We start from the raw sequence: 27,989 nt of genomic DNA on the forward strand, positions 1-27,989 counted from the left end.
AATTAATTACGACTCTTAACTTCTAATTTGATTTCTGTCTGGCACATTTCTACTTGTTATTAGAAAAACATCTTGTGTGAACAATGACCTTGTATCGACGACCGCATCGCATGAATTGGCAAAAAGAAATGTCAACTATGGGGAATAATAAATAAATGATTAGAAATATCAAAGATCAGAACTAAGCAAAAATACTTGAAATTGGTTCCTGGATATCTACAGGGATATAATGGAACTTAGCCACCAGCTAGGCTATGGACGAAAACATCCCTCGTACACATCTGCAAAATTCTTATTCACGACTTCAGTACACTTCTGTGTTTCTAGAAACTCAAGGTTTCATAGCCATGATGTACCTTTCACACCCCTTACTTCTCTTATTTTATTCCATCTGTTACTGGGAGGTTGAACAAAGTGGAAGTAGGGATACCCTGGTTGAAGGATACCAATCAATGTACAATTTATAACAGAAATAGACAATTGTAAGATGTTAATCTTCCCATAAAAAACTATAAATATCAGCACAGAGGGGGATAAAAATCTTACTCCCCAATACATGCTCTAGTCAGAACTCAGAAGCAGCAACTAATGACTGCGCTTTCCTACAAAAAGCCTTCAACCCCACGACCTGCCCTTTCATTCTTGTATATAGTTAGAGCTTCCTCCATGACCTGAGCTTGAGCCAGCAATTGTGCCCTCTTTTTTCCAGATGGGTGAGTAGAGAGGTAATCCCTAAGTGCTGAATCCCCAGTAACCTTTCCTAACTTCTCATAGACTGTGGGTGCCACTCGGGGATCGTATCCAGCTGAAGCAACTAACAGCAGCCCAATATAATCTGCTTCCATTTCCATCCTGAAAGATGTGAATAAGGGTAACGTTAGGCAGTAAAATCATGGCCCTAAAAACGCTACGCAGTTAAGCAGTTGAATAGGAGGATCACTATGACTATAGTTCTGGGTAAGTTTACCAAAGATGAATTGAAATTGATTATAATAATAATAAATATTCCATTTGAAATTAAACAGAAAAATGAATTAAAATTAATAAATTATAGGTCCATTTTAAAATAGAAAAAGAAAAATTATATTACCATACACATAGTATACTACATACATGCTAATATAACAGAGGCCATTAATAAATCGAATAACGAGTTTTACTCACTCAAATAACGAGTTTTACTCACTCAAACACAACTAACACAAGCAGCTTATTACAATATTCACGTATAGATTCAATGGAAAAGACCAAATAATCGCCAGAGAGGCAACCATATGATTTCTTAAGTAACAGGAGGAAAAACCAGAAAATATTTTGACACAAATATACTAAGTTTAACGGCCCTGAGATAATGCAATTCAGAACTTAAAGAGAGGGAAAGCTATGATAGGTCTTGGTCAGATTGTCAAAATATGCTCCTGGAACTGAGGAGAAGCTCAACTGGCACCAGCAAACTTAAAATCAAAACAGAACACATGGAACAACGCACAAAAATAATGTCGTGAAGAATAAGATGAAAACTGAGACACTTTCCATTATAGAATATTGGCTCCCTTCTGTATAAAGTCGTCTTTATCAACCATTGACTGTAGGAGTGATTGCTAACTTCCAAAAAATAAAAGTATTTGCCATACGGTTGATCTTTTAATTTTGAAGGCTGATTGAGCGGCAATTGATTAAGGCCCCAAGCTACAGGTGTGCCCAGGCCAGGAAGCAATGAGTTATTTAAATTCACAACCTTCTTCCTCACTCCCTTCTCATTTTTAGCATTACTTCGACATTCTACTAGTTTCGTAACACCATATCAAATATTATTGTTAATTAATCATTAGTCCACAATAAATTAAAGCTCAGTTTTGATCTTCTCAAGAGCTTTTTCTACTTTGCAGAAGTTATATAGAGGTCAGATTTAGTGACTGAGATTGAACAAAGTTTACCTCCTGGAGAAAGGCAGCCTCAAGAAAAGAGCTGACATTGTATTGACGACATCAGGCATGACAAATTGATAGAGTATCAACTGCAGAATCGCAAACCACAGATTTTTGGTCATCCCTTCAGCACTGTGTCGAGCCACAGCATGGCCAACCTATTCAATGATTAATAATTAAGAAAATCATAAATACTAACGTTCGTGAATTAATATCGAGATACATAAACAAAGTGTGACCAAATGGTCCGCACACCCAAAAAAAGTGTAAATATAGAGAATCAGAATTCAGAGAAATGCATGAACATACCTCGTGTCCCAGAATAGTGGCTACCTCTGCGTCACTTCTAAAATGCTCAAGCAAACCAGTAAACACAACGATCTTTCCCCCGGGTAAGCAAAAGGCATTAACAACAGGTTCATTCACCACTAACACCTCCCAATTCAATCCATCCAAATGTGATGTAGCAGCCTGTGAACCACGTTTCTCACCCTTTTTTCTGCTCTTCTCAATCCACTTGTCATCAAGAATCTCATCCTCGCGGTACCATTTATCTTCAAACTCCCCTTCCGTCTCCGACAATGCATTCAGTGTTTCACGCACATTACGTTCGTGTGCCGTCGCGTGCTCTGATGCATAACCCAAATCACTCCAGACCTGCTCTTTCCTCAGACCTTTCTGCAATGCATCAATTATCTCCTTAGCGATCATTCTTACCCGTATGCTTTCTGGGTGTATAGCAGGCAATATTTTCCCCTTAAACGATGCTTTCATTTGCTCGAACTGGGTCTCTCCAAGCCTCCTCTCCAGAGATTTGGACAAAAGAATGAAATGAGTTCGCTTGGTATAGGGAACAGTTTCCAAATTCCCATAGTATACAGTGATAAAAAGCCCTGAACCAACCATCACTACAATTAAGACATTTCTTGGATCCTGCAGCCACCGACTAGGCCCTCGGCGCTTGAAATGTTGCACATTGTACCGATCCACGTAGTAAAATCTCCTAGCCCCGGTGAGAAAAGGATTAGGTGAGTTCCTATTCAGTCCATCTCGTAATCCTAGTCTATGAGATATAAGAGAATATGACGGAAACCCATAACTGTTAGCTCCTTTACATGCAGAAGTCGTCGAGTATTCAAAGTCGCAAAATCTAGTACTGCGCTGCGAAATTTGGGTTTTGGGCATAATCCTTGAAGAGAAATTACGAAAAGCATCAAGGGCAAGCTTCCCTCTTCTGTAGGATCCCATGATCGGGCAACTAACGAAACAAATAACAAAATGACCAGCTCAGATTAAAAGCGGAAAATTATCTTTCTCAATCAAAGCGTCATCCCAAAATGGAAACCGTGAAAAATAACCAGATCAGACAGCGGGAATAAAGAAGAATAGATATCACAAATGAACAAGGGAAGCCAGAAGAAATGGAACCGAATAGGCAGCTTTATGCTTCGCAGGAACTTTGGGAGAGGAAGAAGGCCAGACGTGCGGGCAACAATACGGAATAGCGTAATCCTGAAATGGCATGTTCAGAGATGCTTCCATGGAAGAACTGGATTCATTTTCCACTCAGGTTAAGGCATAGAAGAGACGAACCGGGAAGTTGTCAGATCCTCGAGGAAGAGCGGCGATCAAAATTTCTCGCGCCTGCACCGAACTCCGAAGAAAGAAAATTCTAGAATTCTGCAAGGGTGCGTTTGGTAGGAAATGGGAGGAGAGCAACGTTAACAAAGGAATTGGGGGAACAGAGACGGGAGGGTTTTAATGAGAAGAAGGGGAGCAGAGGGGTTTTGACGTTATCTTATTTAAGGGGGAAAAATATATTTTTATATAAGCAATTTCACTTTTTTATTAAAATTAATATAATTTTTGACTACTTAAATTTGTCCTCATCTTAATTTTACTCTCTTAAATTTTAAACAATAGACTTTGGTCTTTTAAATGATAAAATAGTCTATATTTTTATTGAATCATAAAGACTAATATGTTAAGTAAAAAATTTTAAAAGATCAGAATTAAAATAAGAATAAGTTTAAAAGACACAAAATGATATTAAATTTTTTTTTTACTTGGTTTTTATTTTGGGGAAGGCAAAGAAAGCAAATTCCCTTTTAAGGTTTCCCTCTGTAATTTAAAAATATTATAAGAATGAGATTATCATCTGTTCAAATTTAATTTAAATCAAGATATTAGATAATACCTTTGATATTCCCATTTAACAAATCATATTTTTAAAATAATATATCTAATCCATAATGTGAAAATTTTATTTGAAAATTCTCAAATCTAAAACTCAAATAAATGAAATACAAAATAACTAAAAATAAATTAATTAGCACCTCTTAAAGAAAGCAATGAGATTCAAAACAGGCAAACAAAGCTTCTCATTGTCTGCAAACTTTTGAGCATGGCAGCCTAGAAATGAGGAATGCATAATCCTGAAAGCCAGGCTTACAGGAACCAGGGGTGTAGTTTGCTTTCAAGTTGTAAAATGCTAAGCATGATTGAGGTTCCAGTAGCGTCTTCCTCCCTCACCCCCCTCCCCAATCTCCGATGGCGCATCCTCCAACTCGCCTTTCAGTCCATCTCGCGGCATCTCCGTTGAAGAAGACTCCACCTGGTTCAGCTCCCTTCCTCCCTGATTTTCCGATGATTATGATGGCTGCTCCCTCCAGTCCAAACGGCGTTGAGCTCCTAAAGAAGAAGAGTAGAACGTAGTTACGTAGAGAAGGCAACGGACCATAAGATCGAGTTTTGGGGGAGGGGAGTGGACTGTTTAAAACTTGTCATGGATAATTTTGTCAAGATATGATAACCTTCATAAAATTGATTATAAAATTTTAAAATGTTTGAATAGAAACAAAACCATGATTTTAAAGTATATTTTTATATAATACGAAATAAATATGTAAAGGAGTTTGTTTCAAGTTTTTAAAAAAATACTTCTAGGATTACCCAAACAATTTTTGTCTCAATAGCCTTCTAATCAAACAGTTCGTTAAACGACTACGGAATATTTAAAAATTGTCATGAGTAATTTTGCCAAGATTAGATGATAAATTTTTCTCTCAAAAAAAAAAAGCCAATTTGGGGGTGAAAAGAGACTAGGCAAGGAAAACATACAAAGACAAATAATTTTGGGAGAATTGTAATCAAGTCTCAAAAAAATAATATAATTATTAAAAAATCTTAGTAACAATCTAAACAGTTTGTAACAATAAGTCGCAGAGTAAAAAAATTGACAATTTATAATATGTCATTGGGACCTATTGGTAGTAATTTTTTTTCATTAGGATTTTATTGTAATTTTTCCAACAATTTTCCCGCTTCTCCGCTCCAATTATTAAAACCAAGCACGCTTCATTCCTGTCTTACCTCCCCTTAATTGGGGTTTTTTGAAAGAATCAGATCAGATCAGCAGCCTAGAACTTAAATCAACTTTTGAGCTAAGACTCGAGATTAAACCGCAAACTGAAGTGGTTTGACCACAAGAACTAGGTAAGTTTGAGTGTAGGTCCCATTTTCACTCCACTTGGTACTGGAAAACACTAATGTATTTTAACTTTTTGACAGCTCTTTGCAGCACATACAAGACGATTCAGAAAAATAACCAAAAAACCAAAAAGTGCTAAATTTTAAAACAATAAATGAGTGATTTTAACAAGAATTTTTTTTGTTAAAGAAAAATTCAGTAGCATCCTTCTGTCCCTTTTCCTAACGCTTTTTGCAGTGACTATCACCATTTCTCTGCTGAAAAGTTTGTTCTGATATTCTTAAAATGATTTGATTTTAAGAATGTATTACATCGAGCATGGAAATCATGAAATCATGGCCCTTATGATTTGACATCCATCTTTTAAAATAATGTTACCTCATTCTATGTCTAGATAAAACTGTCTAGTTCACCAAAGAAAACACAACCCTGCTGGTCAAAAAAATAAAAAGAAAGAAAGAAAGAAAGAAAACACAACCCAAAAATAATAATCAAAAAACAGAAAATATATATAGTATAATTTCTTTTTGGAATTTCCATACAGACATAAAACTGATATTACAATCTAGTGAAAAATGAGAAAAATAATGCGAAGCAAAACAAAAACTCATACAAACTGGGGGGGCAAATCCAACCCCCAGATGTATGAAAGAGAATGACAAATAACACAAAATATAAGAATATTCTGAATTAATTATGCGGGCAAGCTGAGCCCATCAGAACTTTGATCCTCCATATACCAACACTAAAACTACCACTTCCTTAGTCTTCACAAATAGACTACACTCAATCTTTTCACCACCTCTTTGCCCCATTGTTGCCACGACCTCTCCCACCTCTAGAATTATTGGAAAACCTACCATTTCTCTCATTAGAAAATCTACCACCACCCCTTCCACCAGAAAACCTGTTGCCACCACCCCTTCCACCGGAAAACCTGTTGCCACCACCGCTGCCACGACCACCACCAAATCTACCTCTTGATTGGTCTCTTTCTTGCAAACTTGGTAATACTTCCAATACTTCTAAGCTAACATTAGCAGCGTTTTGCTGACCTGAATGATTGAGACATACACGGGTGAAGACTGAAGAGCATGGAAAGATAAAAGAAAAATGTAAAATTCGTACGCATCAGTTATAGCTCCAAAGACTCCAATTTGTGCAATACCGCAACAATTATCCCCCACGGAGAGAGAATTACTACATACTATGTAAAGGTTATAACAAATCTCATTGGACTAGAGTCACAGTACAATCACACACTGGAAAAGGCCCTTTCCATTTTCCTCAAAGTAGTGCCAAGAAACTAGGTAATGAAAGCTTTACCAGTAAGGAAGGTATCCAGGTCCTCAGCTGGCACATCAAAGACAGCACCATTTCCATCTGCAGTGATAGTGAGACCCTTCACAGAGTCAACCTTCTCCTCAGGCAAGAATCTCCTCAAGATTCCAAATGCAAATCTGAAAACGGCCCATAACAACAGTAAATAAAGCAGGCCAAATAAATCTACACGTGCAACATAGTAACCCTCTACCATGACGACACTGGAAAGGCATCAGTCTAGACCAAGTATTTTGATGTTTTGTACAATAAACATAATAATCCAAGAACAATAGCCGGATTATACCTGTGAGCATCCATCTGAAGCATGTTTTAAAGCACACATTTGCATTACCTATATATAAGTTCTAAGAGAAGTAATACATTGCAAAACAATTAAATCATTCATTGCATAAACCATTTCTAATCAAGGGTGATTAATCAATACTGTCCCATGCGCCTCTAACAGCAGTTCAAACTAGCATATCATACCTAGATGTTGATATAAATTAAGATACAAAGGTAATATTTCAAACAATAGAAGTTTGTAAAATTCTCACGAAGGGGTGTAAACGGGTCTTCCAATCTCAAGAAGTAGCGTGACATAATTCTCCAAGGAAGTAAGTAGTGATCTTTTCTTTATATCCGTATAACCCTGGACATTACAAGAGAAATCAAAAACCAATATTTTTCCAACTCTCGGTATGATAATAAATAAGATAAGGAATTGACAAGGGGGAAAAATCACAGAAGATTGGCACTTGTAAAGAAAAGAAAGGACAGCTGGAAAGAATGTTGTGGACTTACAATAGTCTTGGCAAGAGCTTTTGCAAGTAAATCAACAGCTGTTAAGCCTGAATTGTTTAAAAGATCCTCTGCGGCAGATTTGAATGCAGGGACGACACTGCGTTAAGGACCCATGTAAGTTGTCGACAAAATATAGCATTAAGCACAATTAATTAACAAAAAAGAAACATACCTATCGGACACTTGGGTTATCATTTTAGCAGCATCCCCACCAACAGCTTTAGCAATATCAGCAGGCTGGGGAGCGGATATGTGTTCAAATTTCACACCAGATTCTTTTTCTATTTTTGATATATTTGACTTTCTTGGATCATAAAGCATAACAGCAACTCCAGTATTACCTAAAATGTCCAATGCCATCAACTCCAGTGTTACCAAAAAGTTGAAAACCCCAACACTGCAAGTATTTAACTAGTAAGAATATCCCATTAATACCTGCTCTTCCAGTGCGCCCAGACCGATGAATATAGTCTTCTACATCACGTGGGGGTTCACACTGAATCAAATTCATATATTAGCATGCCAGATTAGTGCCAATATGGAAATTATTTAAAATAGTCCATGGAGATCCATCAAACCTGGATAATCAACTGAACATCATTAATGTCCAAACCACGGGCTGCCACATTGGTGGCCACTAATGTGGTAAATTTCCCCGCCCTGAAACCAGCCAAGGTAACCTACAAAACGGAAAAACATATGATTTTGCTAAGTTAATATAGTAAGAGTGCTTACAATAGGGAGAGGTTAAAAAGCAAGCAAATCTATCCTAAAAAATATGAAGTTGTAGGGCTAATGCACACCTCACGTTGTGACTGCTGTATATCACCATGCAGAGCTCGTGCACCAGGCAACAACCCTGCAAGCTCAGAAGCAGACTCCTTTGTTTCAGTAAATATAATTGTCCGGCCTCCACTGTATCAGAACCATGCATCAAACAATGAAAATCAAAATTCAGAAGATTCTGGAAAGGTGGCTATGTAGGGGGGGGGAGCACAACCAAATTACCAAACATAGGACAATAGAAACTCACTTGCAATAGCAACGTATAACATCTGGAATAAGTTGGGACCTGGCAAAACTGGAGCACGGGAGAACGATATGCCTAACATTAATGCTAGCTTTCATTTTCTCATTGCCCACCAGGTCAGCAGTTTTTTTATCAGATTTCAGAAATTTCTTAGAAATCTGGCAAAAGAAAAGCAGGTTTCTAATGAGATTAAAGAACATATGATCATTCATAAACTAGATTTTGTAACAATGCATGGGAGATGGAACCATACACTCTTAACCCACTCTGGCAATGTAGCACTGAAAAGAAGTGTCTGGACTTTACTAACATCCTCTACCTCACCTGGAAAAAAAAAGAATAAAAGACTATTTAAATACAGACAACATCTTATCACCTCAAAACCTCAACATGCCTAAAACCTAGAATAAGCCAGATTCAGAGAATGCGTCAGGCACAGTTAATATTTGACAGGAACGTAGACTTATCAAATTATCCAATACGCATAACATACATAAGTCATCGCAACAGCACACAGTGCTTACAAAAAAAGAAATTCATACCCAGAATGAGCTCAACATCTTCGACAAAACCCATCCGCAGCATCTCATCTGCTTCATCGAGGACACGGAACTTAAGTTGGCTCAGGTCAAGATTTTTCCTCTCTATATGATCCTACACGAAAATATATACAAGTGAAAAATAAATTTTAAACAAAGAAATCGAAGCTTCTATCATAGCCATGATAAGAAAGAAGTGCTAAAGTAATTACTTTTATCCGTCCTGGAGTTCCAACAACAACATCAACGCCCCTCTGGAGTTTAATTTCTTGTCCTTGATATGGAGCTCCACCATATAAACAACAAGAGGTCAATCCCAGTGCCCCACCATAAACCTCAAAATCAGCGAACACCTGATGCCCAACATTTCCACAATTAATAGACCATGGGGGGAAGGTAACAACCACCAAGCAGTTATAAATAAAAATATTATCTGGAATCAGCACATGCATAATTTACCTGTTTGGCCAATTCTCTAGTAGGTAAAAGCACAAGAACACATGGAGACCTTCCATGCCCAGACTTTCTCGCTGCTTTTGTAGGACCATTTGTCAAAGACTCTAATATCGGTAACACAAAGGCAAGAGTTTTACCCTGCAATTATACAGGATTACACAGTAAGAAAAACATGAAAAATTTTACAAATAAGTTTGAGAGCAAAATATTCATATATTTCGACTTCTTTCAACCTTTGGATTCAGCAGATAACATATATGAAAATAAAAAGAGAAATAAAAAACTTAGCCATCGTGTAACAAACTTTCTCATTAAGGACTGCTTCCAACGAACCCTTTGGCAATAGGCTACACAAATAAAAGGTCGCATCCATTCTAACACTAATCTTTGAGATAAAAGACGATGCACAAATTTTTTAAAAGAAAAAAAGACAGGGAGAGAGAGAGCAGAGAATGTTTTTCCAAATGCTATAGTGACGCAGAATCTCAGAATTGGGATGTGTTCCGTTCCGATGACACTATAATCTGGTAATAAAATTAAAACTCCAAAGTCATCACCTTGATGATGTTCTCATTGGCCTAAAGATTTATATACCTACTTTGCGTTATTGTCAACCCTGAGCTCACAAAGAACAGTTTCAAGACAGATAAAACACAAACATTGATACACAGGGAGAAAAGAGCACACCTGCCCAGTGCGAGCCCGACCAACCAAATCAGAGCCGTCGAGGATGGTAGCAAAAGTCATGGCCTGAATAGGAAATAGTGATTCAATCCCCTTCTCTTTTAACTTGGCTCTCAACGGGGCCGAGATCCTAAAGTTCGAAATTGCATTAGGATTCTCCTTCTCAACCTCTTCCTCTTTATCTTCTGGTTCATCCATCTTGGCCTTTTTCTTCTTCCTCTTGTCTTTCACACTATCAGGCTCAACCAACTCGGAGCTAGTCTCACTCTTTACCTCATCCTCACTCGCCACCATCTCAGCATCCAAAGCTTTACGCTTCTTGCTCTCCTTCTTCTTCTTCGCAGAAACTCCCTCTTCAATCAGAGCCTCGTTCTTCATCTTCTTCTTCTTCTCCTTCTTATCTTTGGGAGTCTCAGAAAGAGCAATATCGGAGACAGGAAGAGAAGGCATGGCTCAGTGGGTAAAGACAAGACAACGTCGGTGTGGCTGGGTATCGAAGGGAGGCGGAGGCTCCTGCTTCAATTAGGTTAAGGCAGTGACTTGCAGAAGCAGGAGACGAAAGAGGAGTGGCTTGGACGACGTCCTTGGATTTATAGTTTATCGGTGATTCGTTTGCTGCCGTTGGATAGCGAAACCCTATTCTATTTGGATGCTGCCCGTTGGATTTGAAACCTTGATCTCTCACGTTTCGCTATTTTTGTCGGAGAGTTGAAAGCATGCGTGTTAGTACAGATTAAAAAATTTAAAAAAATAAATAAATAAATAAATAATGACGCTAACGTCTCGAGTAAGTATAAATATTATAAAAAGATCCCACATAAATCACAAATAAGTCATAAGTCCCCATGAGACTTCGTTGCAGCAGAATCAAAAGCTACAATTACATTTTTGTCCTTAATGATTTAGAAGAAAAAAAATGAAAGGGAGGGCCATTTTTGTGCTTCTTCCTCTAAATGTTTCATAAAAAACAAAAAAATTTCAAACCGAGAAAATAGAGTTTGTCAATCATCTTCCCTGTCATTATCATTAAAGTCGAAACAATTTCCCTCTTCATTCTCTTGACAGACTTTTGGGTTTGCAACATTCATATCCCTCTTCATCTTGTTGAGCTGATAATTTAAGTAAGGGTTTTATTGTGAGTGGATAGAGTAATGAATGGGTACTCTGTTTCTAGATATATTGTGAGTGGCATCTTGTGTTTATTTATGATTGAATGGGAATAAGTGAAAAAGATATGCTTGTTGTGGGTAGAATGCCTCTAATACGGAAAGAAAAAATGTGTTGTCAATGAAGGCCACGATAGGTATCAATATAGCCGCTTGACTTCTTAATGACAATGGTGCTATGCAGGTTTATATCAAAGATAGTGAATACATCTAGAAAGCATATATTTTGTTTCTTTCATGTAGGAAAATTTGTAGATAAAGTAGATGATATGTGATATGCTGGGGATAGTAGAAAAACAATAAGTATAAAGAAAGATACAAGTTATAAAAGAGTTGAAGACAACAATATCATCATTTATTGCAAAAGAAAGTAACCCATTTGATGTTTTTATTGTTTATGTCACTTGTTATTGTAAAAATATGCTTTATATCATAATATTTAAATGTCGTAATGAAATATTAGTTGATGAGCATGTGTTTACAATTGTAAATGCTATTATTGATAATTGTAGATTGATGTATTGACAAATAATGGTCTGAATGTTGACAGCTCGTTTTATATCAAAAAAATTGACAAATGAAAAAAAATTATTATTTGGTTTTGTATTCATGTATAATCTATTTTCATATTTAGTTTTTTAAACAAAAAAAAACAAAATAATTGTTAAAATTACATTATATATATCAATAAGTAAATCAACAAGTTACAATGCAACTATTAACAATTTATGATGTAAATATTAACAATATACATTAAGAACATTGATATATGTTAGTTTCAAATGTGTAATTCTTTTATATTTCAATGTATTACTAAATTTATATTACTTGGGTGACATTTTTTCAAAACTTAAGCAAATTCATATAAGCATTTAAATTAACAAGTGACAATGCTACTATTAACAAGCTACACTCACACCATTAATAAGTAAGGGTACATATATTAACAATTGAGACAGAAAATATTAACAATTGAAGATGATGTTAATTTAAATGTGCAATTCAATTATATTTCAAAATATTATATGACATTATATCAAATTATAATCAAAATGTATTATCAAAATTTATGTTACTTGAATGATATTTTTTTCAAGACTTAATATAGATACATATCAGCTTATATATTGGTAGATGATAATGCTACCATTAACAAGTCACAATGTCACAATTAATAAGTGAGTGTATAATTAATGACAAGTAATTTCATAATTTTATATAAGTGGTAATTGAAGTGACAAGTGACGAAGGGCATATTGACAATGACGGGTGCAGGTAATGATAACCGATTATACATCAAAATGAAACATATTAATTTATAACCAACTTTCATTTACAGTTTCATATAAATGTAATTACACTAATTTCACAACAACAAAAATATATATATATAGGTTGCATGTTCCAATAGCAAACTAAGGCTATGTTTGGGATCATGTTTGGGCCTCTAAATGTGCATCCCCACTGTAAAAGTCATCAGGCTTCTCAAAAATTATGTTTGGACCCATGTTTGCTTTATATGACTTCTGAGGCCGAAATGGACTTCTGCAAGAAGCTGAAAGAAGGTGCTTTTTTTTTGGGTGAGAAGAGCGTTGGATAATACCGTTGGAAAATTAAGTGGGTGTTAAAATATTTTACCTACCTGAACCTTGCATGAATTTTCTCTCACCTCAATAAAAAAAAAATGACACACATACTCATTTTGAAACACGCTCTAAAACTAAACGGGAGCCACACCACGACCTCTCCTGCCATATCTCCACTGTGCCCTCGCCGTCTTCCGGCATGTCCCTATCGTGTTCCACCGTCTCATCGTTTTGGTTCTTGTGTGGGAGTGGCTAGACTGTGGTCTTCTTCTCCTTTATCCATCGCTTCTTCTTCTTCATCATCCATTCAGTTGCAAGCATTGGTCGCCGTCTGTTCTGTCATCGCTACCGGATCTCGTTTACTCCTGATCTACACTAGTGACAGTCTCGTTCTTCACTTGGTAAGAGATCAATTTTTTTGGTCCTAGATCTACTCATCTTTCACGCTTGTTCTTGGCTGCAACTTGTTTGAATTTTCGATCCCATAGCTGTTATGGGTTTTGGAGTCTTGACCGTGATTTGTTCTTGTTTCTTACTCTTAATCTGATCTTCTTTCAATTAATCTGGTCTGGCTGTCGAACTGGGTAGGAGGAAACTGAACTGACTACCCCTTTCCTGTTTCTTCCATTCCAGTGACCCCCCTTTCTCCTTCAACGGTGACTAATATGGTCCGGCTGTCTATAAGTTATATTTTCATCTGGTTGCTAAATATTGATGTGGGTTTCTTTTACTTTTTATGGGTTCCTCTGTCTCTGTCAATTGGAATAGCTATTAAACAAAAGAGGTTCTGTGGTATTTCAGCTCTGTGTCTGTTTAGTCATGTGAAATGGCAAAAGTTTTAGTGTCTTAAGCTCTATATCTATTTCTCTTGCTACGGTTGATGTCGATGTTTCAGCTGCAAATACAAGGTTTTGGCATTTTCATTCTAGCAGAAGAAGTCTATTCTTTTGGAATTTACTCCCGTAAAGTTTTGCACAGTTCTCTTTTTTTTTTTCCTTTAATCATGTGAAATGCTTCTTGCTGCCACTGGTGTTGTTTGTGGAAGGATTGGAGGACATGAGTTGATTTAACCAAAGAGACTGGTGTAGGTTGGGACCCTACAAACAATACAGTGATGGCAACAAATGAGTGGTGGGAGAAGAAAAAACTGGTATATAATTGTTAATCTTGAGTTATGAGTTGTTATTATTTGTTATAGGCTTTCATTTTTGTTGATTGGATTCTTGCAGGAGAATCCCCAATATGAAAAGTTTAGGTACCATGGGTTGAAGTTTGCTCATGAATTAAACACGATATTCAAGAGTGTGATAGTATCTGAAAAGGATATGTTGGCACTATCTTTAACCCACCCTCAGATGACAAACTCAATTATTTTTATATATTTTGATATCTTTTATATGGGTTTTGTCAACTTAATTAGTCCTTTTGGCCTTAATTGATTATTAATTGATTTAATATGTTTTATTTTGAATTATTATTTTTATAGGGGCAAAATTGTTATATTTTGGTTTAATTGTGACTAATTGATTTTTGAGGACAATTAATACTACCTTATCCTTGAATTTTGTTTGCAGGTTTTTGGAAGATTTAAAAATAAAAATGAAAATTAAAAAAGAGAGAAAAAAAATATAATTAAAAAAAAGGAGCAAAGTGTTGCGTTTTGCTCCCCACCCACCTAATAACCCCTAATATCCAATAATTCATCACCCACAATCCAGAGAAGCAGAGACGGGGGACACGCAGAGAGAGCGAGCTGGGTGGCGGCGGTGAAAAAGAAAAAAATAAAAAGAAACACACACACCCATGAGCTGAAGGAGGCACAGTGGGAGAGAGCGAAGGCACTATTCGGGTCATCATCTTCTTCATCTTGACAGGGCTGGATGAGAGACAGCAAACAGAGTGAGGAGACGTGAACCAGATTAGCGAACAGAACAGAGAGCTTGAACGGCGAAATGATACCTCCAGCTTTCATCTTCCATTGGCTCCTTCACTGTTGTTTTGCTATGGTTGTGATTATTGAAGCATACGGTGGAGCTTCAATGATGCAGGGACTTAGCTAAATCCTTCCAATTCTCTAGAGCAATGGCTATGGCTTGAACTTAGAGCTGGGAGTTTCAACTCTTTCGATCTTTACTTCTTTCATTATAATTGTGATTTCTAGATCTTAGAATGAATTTTACAATGTGTGAATGGGCTGTGATAGTTTATATTTGTATTGAGATTGGTTGTAGTTGTTGGAATCTTTGACTAGCATTTAACATTATGCTGTAATTAGCTTTAATTTCTTTACATTGTACTGGGTCAGACTATGTTTTGAAATTATTGTGAACATTCCATGGTAATTCAAGGTGGCTTGGTTATTGGACTAAAAATGTTAATTGCTTTTCTTTGATTTTCTTTTTAGCTAATTGTGCCGAAACAGTTTAATTCTGAATAATTAATATGCAAGGTGGCTTGGTGTTGATTATTCTAATTAAACCGAGTATAAGGGATAGCCCTTAGAGTCTTTTGAATTTAGCTAACTCTTAAATTAATTGAAGTAATGATAGCTTTAATCATTAAGCTAGAGGATTGCTTTTCCATTTGCTGTCACTTGTTTACTCAATTTGCTTATTTTATTCATATCCATTTTATAAATTAAAAATCCAAAAATTATTTACTTATTTTGCATCCTTTTAAATTTTGCCAATTAGTCAGTTAAAAAGAAAATCAATCCCTTTTCAAGTCAATTCTTTATTTTTGATACTTAGTTTGCTTAGGATTTCAAATAAAGGCTCCTCAAAGTGAAACGACTCGAGTTTTGCACTATATTGCATTGCTTGGATTTATTTTTGATTGGGAACCCCAAGGCGAACGACAAAGGCTCTCATCATCAGACACAAGAAGATGACAAAGAGAATGTGTACAAAGTCGATACAGATCTACTTAAAGGATCGGGAAATAGTGAAGAAGATCTTGGAGGTGCTAGTGTAGGAGTTACGGATGAGATGGCAGGCATGAACTTAACAGCAAAACTGCAGCTAGTGGTTCAGGAAGCTATGAGAAGAGGAAGAGAGGTGAAGGGTCTAGTAGGCAGAAAAGGCAAAAAAAATCCAGCCTTAAGACAAATCGCAGATTCAGTTAGTGCAATAGCTACTACATCTAAAAATAGAACGACAATTCTAAACAAAATAAAGGAGGTATTAATTTCTGAGGTTACAGCAGAAGTGCTCCGCCTTGAGGAAATTACAAGTAACTCTAATTTTTGAAATTGGTGCTTAAGACTTCTACTGCACAAGAGTGTTCGGGAAATGGTTGTTTCACTAAAAGGACAGCTAGAATACTTGGTTCTATGGCTACAGGATATGGCATACAACCCACCGTCATGGCTGAAACCCCCCTACTTGAACTATATTTTAGGACGCATATTATGACTTTATTTTGTCTAACTCAGACCAGAGTTGTTATTGTATGTTTTTAAGTTAGTGTTCATGGAATTATGAAATTATGTAACTTGTTGACTAATTATGAATGTTTTTGAATGTTTCTAAGTTACATGTGTTGTTTATAGTGGTAATTGCAGCTTATGAATGTTTTTAGACTGACTTTTATGTGTTTGCATGTTTAACAGCAAAAAAAAAATTATTTCTCACTTAAAAAATATTTATTTGTCACTTAAAAAAATGCTTACAGTTGAATTTAACCACACTCACAGGTGACATTATCTATGGTAAATTGGAACAATCAATTTACGTTTAAGTGGATGGAGGAAGATGAATAGTCTCAAAAGAGGTCAGAAGAAGATGAACAATCTCAATTGATTGCCCTTTTACATGAAGAGATAACACAGTATAAAGAGGTAGCTGTATTTGTGAGTTAATATGTAATGCCTTATATGTGTAAAGAGCCATGTAGAACGAGTTAGCAAATAGGTAATTTATGGGTGCAAAAAATTTTACAAGACCATGAAGTCCGGTGTTATGACATGTTTCGAATGGAAAAAGAAATGTTCATGCGATTGTGCTCTAAACTAGCCGAACATGGTTTACAAAATTCTAAGTACTGGGAGTGGAAGAAATTGTCGCTATGTTTTTTAACATAGTTGGTCATGGACAATATAATATGATGATTCAAGAAAGGGTTCAACATTTAGGAGAAACTTTAAGTAGGCATTTTTAGAGAGTAATACAGGCTTGCCTTAGTCTATCCAGGGAATATATCAAACCACTCGAACCTATGTTTTCCGTAACTCACCCAAAAATAAAAAATGATAGACGATATTCGCCATATTTCAATGATGCAATAGGAGTAATTAATGGCACTAACGTCCTACGTGTGGTTAGTCTTTCGAAGCAAGACAAATATATTGGGAGAAAGGGATATCTGACACAAAACGTCATGGCTGTATGTGACTGGGATATGTGTTTTACTTTTGTGTTGGCGGGATGGGAAGGTACTGCACATGATGCTTGTGTGTTTAACACTGCTATATCAACTCCAGCCTTGGATTTCCCTCATCCACCTCAAGGTATATTTTCATTAGCTTCATTTTTAATTACGTCGAATTCATTTTATATTTACATTAATTTCACAGTGTCAACATAATTTCATGATTTATTAGGGAATCATTATTTGGTCGATGTTGGCTATCCAACTCCACTAGGATATCTTGGTCCACATAGATGTAAGCACTATCAACTTCCAAACTTCAAGTGAGAACCGAGATTCAAAAATTATAATGAAATCTTCAATTATTATTATTCAAGTTTGAGGTGCACTATAGAAAGGACTTTTGGGGTGTGGAAGAATAAGTTTCCCATCTTAGACAAGATCCCCAAATACAGGTATAAAACTCAAGTTCAAATAGTTTATGCTACAATGGCTATACATAATTTTCTCCGAAGAAATTCTAAAACTAATAGAGATTTCATACAAGCTCAATCTGAAAAGTATAATTGACAAAGACAATGATGATCAAGTTGGTGAGACATCCTCCTCAAATTTAACCAGATCAAGACAAATGAATCATGTACGTGACACAATCAGAGACCAAATTGTATTAAGCATGGCATCTTGTTAGGTATATGATGTATTTAGTTTAAAAATACTACGTTTGTATGATTTCTAATTTATATATATTTTTCCATTACATATATTTAATTAAGTATTTTAGTATTTTTTAATTTCCTTCTAATAATAAATTAATTTTTTTATTTTTAATAATTTTATTTTCAATTCTTCTTTTAAAATGGTCGCATTATATATATAATTTTTTTCTAACAATAAATTAAATTTCCTTATTTTTAATAATTTTATTTTCATTACTTCTTTTAAAATGGTCACATTATATATATAATTTCTTTCTAATAATAAATTAAATTTATTTACTTTTAATAATTTTATTTTCCTTACTTCTTAAAAAATAGTCACATAGTATATATCTAATATTAGATATGTACTATTTAATAAAATTCATGTTTTTTAAGTCATTTTATTTATAAACTTATTTTTACATTTATCATCCAAACAAGTTTTAGTTTCTCAAACTGACTTTTTTATAAAACCCAATCCAAATATAAATAACATTATACTATCTGACTTTTACTCGATTTGATTTCTGTAAAAGTCAGATTGAAAAAAGTTACTTCTACCACTACTATCCCAAACACACCATAACTATTGGTATGTATTGTCACATTTACAAAAGTTCCTATCACATCTGGATACAAAAAAGATGGTTTCTATGGCATGTTTTTTAGCCAGGCTTTAGGTTCTTTCATGTTTTGGCACTATGTCTAGTCTTATTGCATCATTCATTATTAGTTTTGTATTGTAATTATTTTCCTTCTCTCCTACTCACATATGATGACTTTATTTATTGAGCTTTACTAAATATTCTACATCATCATCATTTGCAATATCCACAAATGTAAACATACATAATTGTTTGAGAATTTTAAAACAAATGAGTTTTTTTTTTTGGCAACAAATGATGATATTATTGTCTTCAACTCTTTATAATTCGTATCTTTCTTTATGTTTATTGTTCTTACATTATCATCATTTGCAAACTTTTCCCCACAATGAAAAGAAAAAAAATAGATGCTTTCTGGACATATTCATCATCTTTAATATAAATCTGTACAACATAATTGTCATTAATAAGTCAAGTAACTATATTAACAATTGTCATGAGCTCTATTGACAACACATTTTTCCATTTAGTATTAGGCGTTTTGCCCACAACAATCATAATCATTTTCATTCATTCCTACTTAATCACATAGAAACGCACCATGCCACCCATAATATGCCCAGAAATAGAATATACATTCATTACTCTATCTATCTATAATGAAACTCTAACTTAAATTATCAACTCAGCAAGATGAAGAGGGAGATGAATGTCGCAAACCCAAAAATTGGTCAAAACAATGAAGAGGGAAGTTGTTTCAATTTTAATGATGGTGATGGGAAAGATGATTGATAAACTCTATTTTCTTGATTTGAAATTTTTGCTTTTTTGCTTCTAAATCGTTAAGAAGAAACGTAATTATAGCTTTTGATTTTCTTGCAGTGAAGTCCTATTGGAACTTACAGGACCTGTTTGGAGTATCTTATAAGTAGCTTTTTAATCGTGATTTATGGAATACAAGATAAGTATGTGAGAGGAGTTTTATTTCAACTTACATAAAATGTATTTATAAGTGATTTCAATCGTGATAGCAAACAAGGTCATAATCTATATGTGATTTATATGGGACCTTTTTGTAGTATTTATTCTTTCTTGAGATCTTAATGCCATTGTCCCTAAAAAAAAAAAAGAAATATCGTCACTTTTTAAAAATAATTTTGGAAAATTTTTTTTCCAACTTCAACACTAATTTCATTTTTCTCTTACCTTTTCTTTTGTGCTTTTTTGCAATCTAAACTTTTTTATTTTTTATGAGGCTTCATGCAAGAGAATTGAAAATATGGGATCAGCAAAATATACTCGTGTAAATTATCGCGCCAACTTACATTGGAAAAAATTGAAAATCAGTTACTAATTTACTATTCTCTCATCTTAATATAGTTGACATATATTGAAAATGATATAATCTATCTAAAATATTAATAACATATTGTTGGGCAAAAAAAATCCTCATTAGTTTATAAACTAAGTAAATTAGTTTGTGAAAAATAATCAATATAAAGATCAAGTGAATTGAATTTTTATATTTAAAACAAAATTTAATCTCTAATTAATTCTTATAATAGAAATGGGAAGTAATTGTAGAATGTTTTTTCTCACTAACATCCTTATTAAATATGTGAGAAATATTTTATCATATTTTTTCAGGGTTTTATTGAAAAAAAATTCTAACTAAATTATTTTTTATGGAAAAATTAAATTATTTTTTTAATAGAAAAAATAAATAAATAAATTTTCTTGATACCAGTTCTTCATCAAAAATTAAAAAAAAAAAGGAGTAAAATTTGGGGAAGACCGGGGCTCACAGTCACATTAAACTTTGCAAAGGGAAACCCTATTGGCAAAGCGAACGAAAGTCCACTCTTGTCTTGGCGCCACCATACGTATTGTTACTCGACTGAAACTGAACCCCTCCTCCTAGCCTCTCGGCCGCCCTTTGTTCCTCCCCTCCGTTCGACGCCGGCTAGGCCGCGCCGGGGACTCTCCTCTCCTTCACGCCTCACTCTCTCCCTCCTCCAGTCTCTGATCCTCACTCGCACAGTCGGGCGCGAAGCTCGAGTTTGGGGGCTCTACTCTCCTTCACGCCGACAGCCGACGCAACGCTCGAGGATCCTCACTCAGCTCGTCTTCCTTGCTTTCTGTCTCCGACGCCACACAAGGAAGGTTTACAATCCCTCTCCTTATCCCAATCCCTGAATCTGTCGCTACACGTTCATATTCACTTCTTGAATTTTCTATTTTCTTCTTGTTGAAACAGAGGATTGCATGAATAATCGTGTTCTTTATTGAGTCATTGATTTCTTTGATAATGAGTTCGATTCTTTTGGCAGACTAGTTACTGAGAATGGCAGAAGAGGTTGAAGGAGTGACATTTAAGGATCTGGGCTTATCTGAGCCGCTGGTGGAAGCCTGTGAAAAGTTGGGGTGGAAAAAACCATTGAAGATTCAAGCTGAAGCAATTCCTCTTGCACTGGAAGGTTGATGATCTAATATATTGGTTTATTAGTTGTTCCCCTGGCCACGGCAATTTTTTTTTTTTGAAGTTTTGGAATTGCGGCTATATACCATTGATAATGAAATGTTATTGCTTTATAGAATTAGCTAGATAATTAATCAATATAATAGAAATGAAAATTAATGCTATGGCTATTGATGTTTTATGCCATTATTTTAAATTTATCGTAAATTCTTACTCCAATAGGTTTCCTGGGAATAGCTCAATATATACTGATGGTAGTTCTGTATGGACCTTTCCACAGGAAAGGATGTTATTGGGCTCGCCCAAACTGGCTCTGGGAAGACTGGTGCCTTCGCTCTTCCCATACTGCATGCCCTTCTTGAAGCGCCGCGACCAAAAGATTTTTTTGCTTGTGTGTTGTCTCCCACAAGGTTGATATCTAATCTTGTATTTAATTGTGAATTTATGCCTTTAATAGACTGAAATTGTTCTCACTGATATGGGGCTGATTTCCTTCTTATTCTTTTTTTTTTTGTTTTTGTTTTTTGTTTTTGCTTTTGTTTTAACCTTGATCTAGAGAGCTTGCTATTCAAATCTCCGAACAGTTTGAAGCATTAGGTGCTGAAATTGGTGTCAAGTGTGCTGTGGTAAGCTTATGTCTATTTTTGTATTGGCATGTTTTATTGTGCGTACACTCAATGGCTGTCTGCTTACTGCTTAGTAAATAATGTCTGTCTTATGGTCTTTGTTTATAATTTATGCATTGTTAACCATTTCATACCAAGCCTGACAATCATGAGTTTCATGAGTCATTCCTATCTGCTTATAGTGCTCAATTTTTGTAGGCTTAACTGTATCATGTGGTGTTTTGGTGGCTGTATTCTTTTTCTACATATTCTTAGTGTAACAGTCTTTTTTAATTGTTATACCTTCCTTTTCTCTAGCTAGTTGGAGGGATTGAGATGGTGCAGCAGGCAATCAAGATAGCAAAGCAGCCTCATATTATTGTAAGTGTTACTATAGACATGCCTATGCGTTTTCTTAGTTTCTTGTTCTCCAATATCATCTGCTAATAGTTAAGGAGCGCCTATTGTCTTTTTAAATTCCGATTTCTTAGAATATTAGTGAATGTGGGAGGAGGTGTTGATGTGGTGTGCACATAACTTTTTTGAGCTTTAGGTGGTGTTTGCATTCATGATTGTGATTTTTCTTGCAGGTTGGGACACCTGGTCGTGTTATAGATCACCTAAAAAACACTAAAGGCTTTACTCTTAACAGACTGAAATATTTGGTAAGAATTTATATTTTCATTTGATTTTAGCTTTTTTTTTTTTTTTTTTTTTTGGGGAATGGGCTTGCGTGGTTGTATTTTTCATCTGTTAGTAGTATGCATTTTATGGGCTTCATTCATTGTCTAATATTGTTAGCATGTCATACAGGGCGTTTGATAATTGTTCTTTTAAAAGTTAATGCACGTACATTGCTTTGTTCTTACTCAGAGATTTCTTGCGATGAATAAGTTTGTAGGAACATTTTCTATGGTTGTTAGAATATTATTAATTTGTTCATCTTATTAGTTTAGCTAAACTCTATATAGGCCCGGCATTGGTTGTATCTCAAACTGTACAACCTTTACTCAATTATAAATAAATGTTACATAAACTTCCCTTTGTCGTGTTTCCAAAATATTCTCTATTTTTATTGTTCTTTAGAGTGGTAAATTTTGTCAGTTTGAGTGCTGCATGATGGGGCTGGTTAAAAATTTCATTTATATTTTAAAAAATAGTAAATAGTAATTTCTCATAAAATGAAAAGCATTACTTTAGACTAACACTTCGGTTTTAGGGAATTGGTTCAATGGGAAGGGGAGTGAGTGAAGGAAGGAGTTACTCTGCTATTTAGTTGGATGCCTAAGTGGGCAATGGGATGGAAATGAGATGCGGGCCCTGAGTTTTGCATCCCTTCTCATTGCAGCTGGTTTTGGAGCAGTTGTTTTGCATGAGAAACTATAATTTTTGATGTCATTTTATCCCCCGGGAGGGGGGGAGGGGAACTCATTTGTTATGCATATTTTTTCTTTAATGTAAAAATGCGTGCATAAATTGTCTTTTATTTTCTCTCTTCCCTTCTAACTCAACCAAAAAATAAACAAGGCAAACGTTTCTGCACTTCCCATCCCCTTATATCATCTCTAAGACTCTGCACATGTTCCATTTTTTTCTTTCCTTCTTTCTTCGGGTATTCTAAGCAGCATGAAAAATTAGGTGGGGCTTATTTCTCTTTCTCAGACCAAAGATATAGCATGCTTGGACTTATTTGCCCACCTTATTTGTTTCTGGTTTGCAAGCTTAACAGTTTCTGTATTTTTATTTTTTGTGAGCTTTCCATGGTTAGAGCAATGAAGGATTTTTGGAGATGATTTAATCATTTGATTTTGGTGAATGGACTAATGTTATCTGATGTGGATTGACGTTTGTTGATATTTTTATGTTCCTCGTTTTAATTTTAGGTTATTTTCATTTATGTGGTTCTTGCTTTGCTAATTTGCTGTGTCGTTACGTTGAGAGAAAGATTAGTTGTAGCTGGCAATCCGTGTGCATATCTTGTAGGTTTTCTGCCTTGTGTTGATCAAGCAACCATTCTTTATGGAAGCTTGACCTGGTTGAAGATGTAGAAAATATTTTACTGTTCTGTTCTCTATAATGTACTCTGAGTTTGACTTCTGTATTATTTATTCCGAGATGCTTGATCTCTCTGCATTTTATCCAGGTCCTAGATGAGGCTGACAGGCTCTTGAATGAGGATTTTGAGGAATCTTTAAATGAGATTCTGCTAGCTATCCCTCAACAGAGAAGAACATTTCTGTTTTCTGCTACAATGACTAAGAAGGTACATAATGGTAGATTTATTGCGAATTGTGCGCTTTATAAATAATAGATAATAAAATTTAAATAAATTAACATAATTTTATACTGAAAGAGGCATATGTTATAATTATGAATAAATGAAATTGTTTTTAAACATATTTTACGCGTCTATTGTTTTGAAAATAATAATAGTAAGATTAATATGAAATATATATGTTTTGTTTAGATATATATTAAAATATTCTTAAATGGATTCATTAGTTCTTAAAAGCATTCATTAGATGTTTTCAAGGAATTAAAAGAGAAAATTTTACGAAGAGTTATATATATTTTTTTTTGGGGGGGGGGTCTACTTTTATCCATATGTACATGCTCGTATCATTTTGGAGGGAGGAGACTGCCCGTTTCTCATATAACCCTTGGTTCCGTACCTGTATGTGGTGTAAAAGACATTTGCATTTTTTTCTTCATAATGTATTCTTGATGGCATGAAATTTTGCCTCTTTAGATCTAGGTGCTTCTTTTGTTATCTGCCATCATAATTAGTACTAATTGAACGAGTTCCATTCTTGATGTTGTAGGTCCAAAAACTCCAAAGGGTTTGTTTAAGGAATCCTGTGAAGGTACAATCAACTTAGTATATTTGTTTCTACGTTAGTTTTTCTCAGCCCTTCAGATTTTGCTAAATATCATGTTGTGACCTAATTCAGATCGAAGCAGCATCTAAATATTCTACTGTCGACACTTTGAAGCAGCAGTTTCGCTTTTTGCCTGCTAAGCACAAGGTTTTTTTGTTCATCCTTGTCTGAAAAGTTTTGCTAGAATTGATTGAATTTTTTTATACTTGGTGGTCTTTTTATTTTCTTTTGCTGTAATGAGTTCTATTTAATGGGATAGTGTTGTCATAGATTAGTTTCACTTTTGTGATTTAAAAAATAGGTTGCATCACTCATTGGTGATCAAATGGAAATCTTAGGGGGTGTTTGGGTGGAAACAAAACAATGGATTTAAAAGTGCTTTTACAGTATACGAAATAAATATGTGGAGGAGTTTGCCTAGATTTGAGGAAAAGTGCTTTTGAAAAACACTTTTTCACGAATCCAAAACACCCCCTTATTTGTGCTTATGATTTTCTTTTAAAGAGTATATACTACATGCAGCCTATACGGTCTGAAAGAGAGAATGTGGTAATGAAGCATATGCTACTTTACAGCGTTTATCACACATTGAGCATTTATGACCAGGCCTTTGTGGTTCTTCTGTCTGCAGCTTATCGTTTTAATTGATCTTGTTGAGTACCACTGTTAAAGGACCTTTAGGTTTCCATAGTGATTTGTCCCTGTAAAACTTCTTCCTGGGGAGTTGGAAAGAAAACAAGAACTTGCTGGGATGTTCAGTGGTGAAGTTTAGTCGAAAGTCTTATGTTTCTATTGTAGTGTGAGTGTAGAGAATCAAATAAGAGAAGAAAAGGACTTTTTGTCAGTAGCTTCTTTATCATAAAGACTTCTGATAAAGTGCAAATTCCCAGATATATGGTCGTCTTTATCATTAATACTTTCTATATTATGGGTGTAGTGAGACTGTAGAGAATCAAGGTGACGTAGTGTGGAAAGGCTTTGGAAAAGAATGTGGCCGTACAAAGGTCATTTGAATTTCCAGTTCCAGAACCATTACCTGCATTAAAGGCCAGGAGTCCAAAAGATACGCAAGAGATAAATTTCCTGGGCTTTTAGTTAGTTGGGGAGGGTTGTGTTCTGTAAATATTAAAGGGAGTAGGAGTTAGTTAGTCATGGTAGTCACGATGTTAGATATTTGTGACCTAACCGATAGGCGGCTTTAGGCTATTATAAATAAAGGGGCCCAGGGCCCTGATTATGTTATGTCGTTTGTTATCAGATTAATCCGGTTCTGAGTTCTCTCTGTATCTCCCTCTGGCTTCTATTCCCCCCCCCCCCCCCAAAAAAAAGAAAAAGAAACAGACAGTCTCTCCTTACCCTTCTATGCGCATGAGGTTGCTGAGTTGCCGTTCTGCTTGTTCTCGTGTTGGCCATCCTTGTTCTTTAAAACTCATGGAATTAGTCTTTTGATTCCACACATCACCTATTTTGCCCCTAGGGCAATATATATGGACTCTAATGGACCTTTAACCATATCGTGCTTCCTTTTTGTGAATTTGGTTTCATGACTAATATCATGTGTGACTTTGACGACAATGTTCATGATTTTATCGTGTGTCACTTGCAGGATTGCTACCTCGTCTATATTCTGACTGAAATGGCTGGAAGTACGTCCATGGTGTTTACCCGCACATGTGATTCGACCCAGCTCCTGGCTTTAACTCTTAGAAATTTGGGCCTCAAAGCCATCCCAATTAACGGTCATATGAGCCAGGTAATTATTCTGATTTGGATATTTCTAATTTGTTGGTTTCTACTTTACCTCTGTGAGAGCATGAGAGGGATGCTAGGATCAGAGAAAGTACACGTCTCTGGGTGTGCAAATGAGACGTCTATAACCTTCACTACGGGTATCTTGTGACAGTCAAAGAGACTTGGAGCCTTGAACAAGTTCAAGTCTGGAGATTGCAATATTCTTATTTGCACAGATGTGGCAAGTAGAGGTCTGGACATTCCTACAGTAGATATGGTTATCAACTATGATATCCCTACAAACTCAAAGGTAATAATACTATTTATTTTCAAACCTCTATTGACTTTTGTGTGATTTGAGATTGATCAGCACAATCATACCATAATTCTTAGTTCATTTGTCTTCAATATCATGGTTCTACGGGGCATGACTTACACGGATCTGGACTCATTAAGTTCATTAAGTTGTGAAACGAGAAGAGCTTTTTTTTTTTTTTGGGAAATTTTGTCACTTGTTTCTGTGCAATGGATTTCTGATCTTGTGAGCTACAGGATTATATACATCGTGTGGGAAGAACTGCGCGGGCAGGGCGATCTGGCGTTGCCATTTCCCTTGTGAATCAATATGAACTGGAGTGGTACATTCAGATAGAGAAGCTTATAGGTAAGTTGTGCATCCCCTTCGGGCTTTGCTTTTGCCATTCCAATGAAGGAATAAGGTTTAAATATGTAATTTGCATATCTCAGGCAAGAAGTTACCAGAGTATCCTGCGCAGGAAGAAGAGGTTCTGCTTCTGGAAGAGCGTGTCAGCGAGGCCAAAAGATTATCAGCAATGGTAGATGATTTAATGAGTTTAAGGAGAATATCGATTATTAGACAATTGGGATGTTCTTGTTTTTAAGATTATAATATTGTCCTTACAACCAATTCTCCAATCAAATTTTAACACTTGGATTTTTTCATAAATATAATAATAGCCCGTTATATTTAAGTATTGGTTTGAGAAAAAAGCTCTAGTGGTGATATTTGATTGGAGAATTACTTGTAGTGAATATAACTAAATGGACCCAAGTCGTCTTTGGAAGATTTAGCTTGGATTTGAACTATCTTATCATATTGTTTGTTAACATCTCATTATGAGGAAATTAGTAAGCTAGTGAGCATGATTTGCTTTACATAACTGTGTAATGACTTTGCTAAACTATTTATTTTCTGATGCAGAAAATGAAGGAGAATGGAGGGAAGAGGAGAAGGAAGGGTGAAGGAGATAATGAAGAGGAAGATATTGAAAAATATTTAGGTCTCAAAGATGGAAAATCATCCAAGAAGTTCAAAAGGAAATGAGACTATACCTCAGCAGATTAGTTTTTGCAATCTTTCATTGTATATGGCAATTTTGATATTTATTATTTATTTATATTTAATATACTTGTTGCGTTAGGTCCAGTTTTCTTAACTATAATGCGCTCCTGCTATTGCTAATGTCATTGTTCAGAGGGCTTGGTATTGAGGGATCTAGATGAATTGTATGATAGGGAAAAACTGATGTTATAAACTTTACCAATGAACCTTTTCCAGACTCCAATCTGTCTAACTTCCTTTGAATTCAGTGTA

The 27,989-nt window shown here is 35.3% G+C and overlaps 3 protein-coding genes across 7 annotated transcripts; 1 reads left to right on the forward strand and 2 right to left on the reverse strand.

Annotated features, from left to right (window-relative positions):
• Nucleotides 1-115: 115 nt before the first annotated feature.
• LOC114752951 (uncharacterized) lies at nucleotides 116-20,916 on the reverse strand. 4 transcript variants are annotated; one of them, XM_028941623.1, is made up of 4 exons: nucleotides 2,238-3,662; nucleotides 1,938-2,086; nucleotides 768-852; nucleotides 116-480 (listed from the first exon to the last, which is right to left on the reverse strand). In XM_028941623.1, exons 1-4 carry the CDS (start codon nucleotides 3,174-3,176, stop codon nucleotides 340-342), a joined length of 1,314 nt encoding a protein of 437 aa, XP_028797456.1. In that variant the 5' UTR covers nucleotides 3,177-3,662; the 3' UTR covers nucleotides 116-339. The 4 variants fall into 4 exon arrangements, with proteins under 4 accessions (XP_028797456.1, XP_028797454.1, XP_028797455.1 ...); XM_028941621.1 differs by adding an exon at nucleotides 20,903-20,916 and having other exon boundaries at nucleotides 397-852; nucleotides 2,238-3,582; XM_028941622.1 differs by having other exon boundaries at nucleotides 397-852; nucleotides 2,238-3,440; nucleotides 3,522-3,662.
• LOC114752950 (DEAD-box ATP-dependent RNA helicase 7) lies at nucleotides 5,904-10,813 on the reverse strand. The gene is made up of 14 exons (XM_028941619.1): nucleotides 10,258-10,813; nucleotides 9,574-9,708; nucleotides 9,327-9,467; nucleotides 9,118-9,229; nucleotides 8,829-8,899; nucleotides 8,579-8,733; nucleotides 8,349-8,460; nucleotides 8,124-8,225; nucleotides 7,981-8,041; nucleotides 7,718-7,886; nucleotides 7,546-7,642; nucleotides 7,299-7,393; nucleotides 6,745-6,878; nucleotides 5,904-6,473 (listed from the first exon to the last, which is right to left on the reverse strand). The coding sequence occupies exons 1-14, from the start codon at nucleotides 10,702-10,704 to the stop codon at nucleotides 6,214-6,216; spliced, it is 2,091 nt and encodes a 696-aa protein (XP_028797452.1). The 5' UTR covers nucleotides 10,705-10,813; the 3' UTR covers nucleotides 5,904-6,213.
• LOC114752953 (DEAD-box ATP-dependent RNA helicase 10) lies at nucleotides 20,537-27,984 on the forward strand. 2 transcript variants are annotated; one of them, XM_028941624.1, is made up of 14 exons: nucleotides 20,537-20,843; nucleotides 21,011-21,157; nucleotides 21,440-21,569; nucleotides 21,716-21,785; nucleotides 22,083-22,145; nucleotides 22,355-22,429; nucleotides 23,908-24,027; nucleotides 24,587-24,628; nucleotides 24,716-24,790; nucleotides 26,250-26,396; nucleotides 26,547-26,684; nucleotides 26,927-27,038; nucleotides 27,122-27,210; nucleotides 27,597-27,984. In XM_028941624.1, the coding sequence occupies exons 2-14, from the start codon at nucleotides 21,025-21,027 to the stop codon at nucleotides 27,717-27,719; spliced, it is 1,317 nt and encodes a 438-aa protein (XP_028797457.1). In that variant the 5' UTR covers nucleotides 20,537-20,843; nucleotides 21,011-21,024; the 3' UTR covers nucleotides 27,720-27,984. The 2 variants fall into 2 exon arrangements, with proteins under 2 accessions (XP_028797457.1, XP_028797458.1); XM_028941625.1 differs by having other exon boundaries at nucleotides 21,016-21,157.
• Nucleotides 27,985-27,989: the final 5 nt, after the last annotated feature.

This window comes from Neltuma alba, unplaced genomic scaffold, assembly GCF_004799145.2.
Source record: "Neltuma alba isolate B1F8T4 unplaced genomic scaffold, ASM479914v2 tig00007615_pilon, whole genome shotgun sequence".
NCBI classification, from domain to species: Eukaryota; Viridiplantae; Streptophyta; class Magnoliopsida; order Fabales; family Fabaceae; genus Neltuma; species Neltuma alba.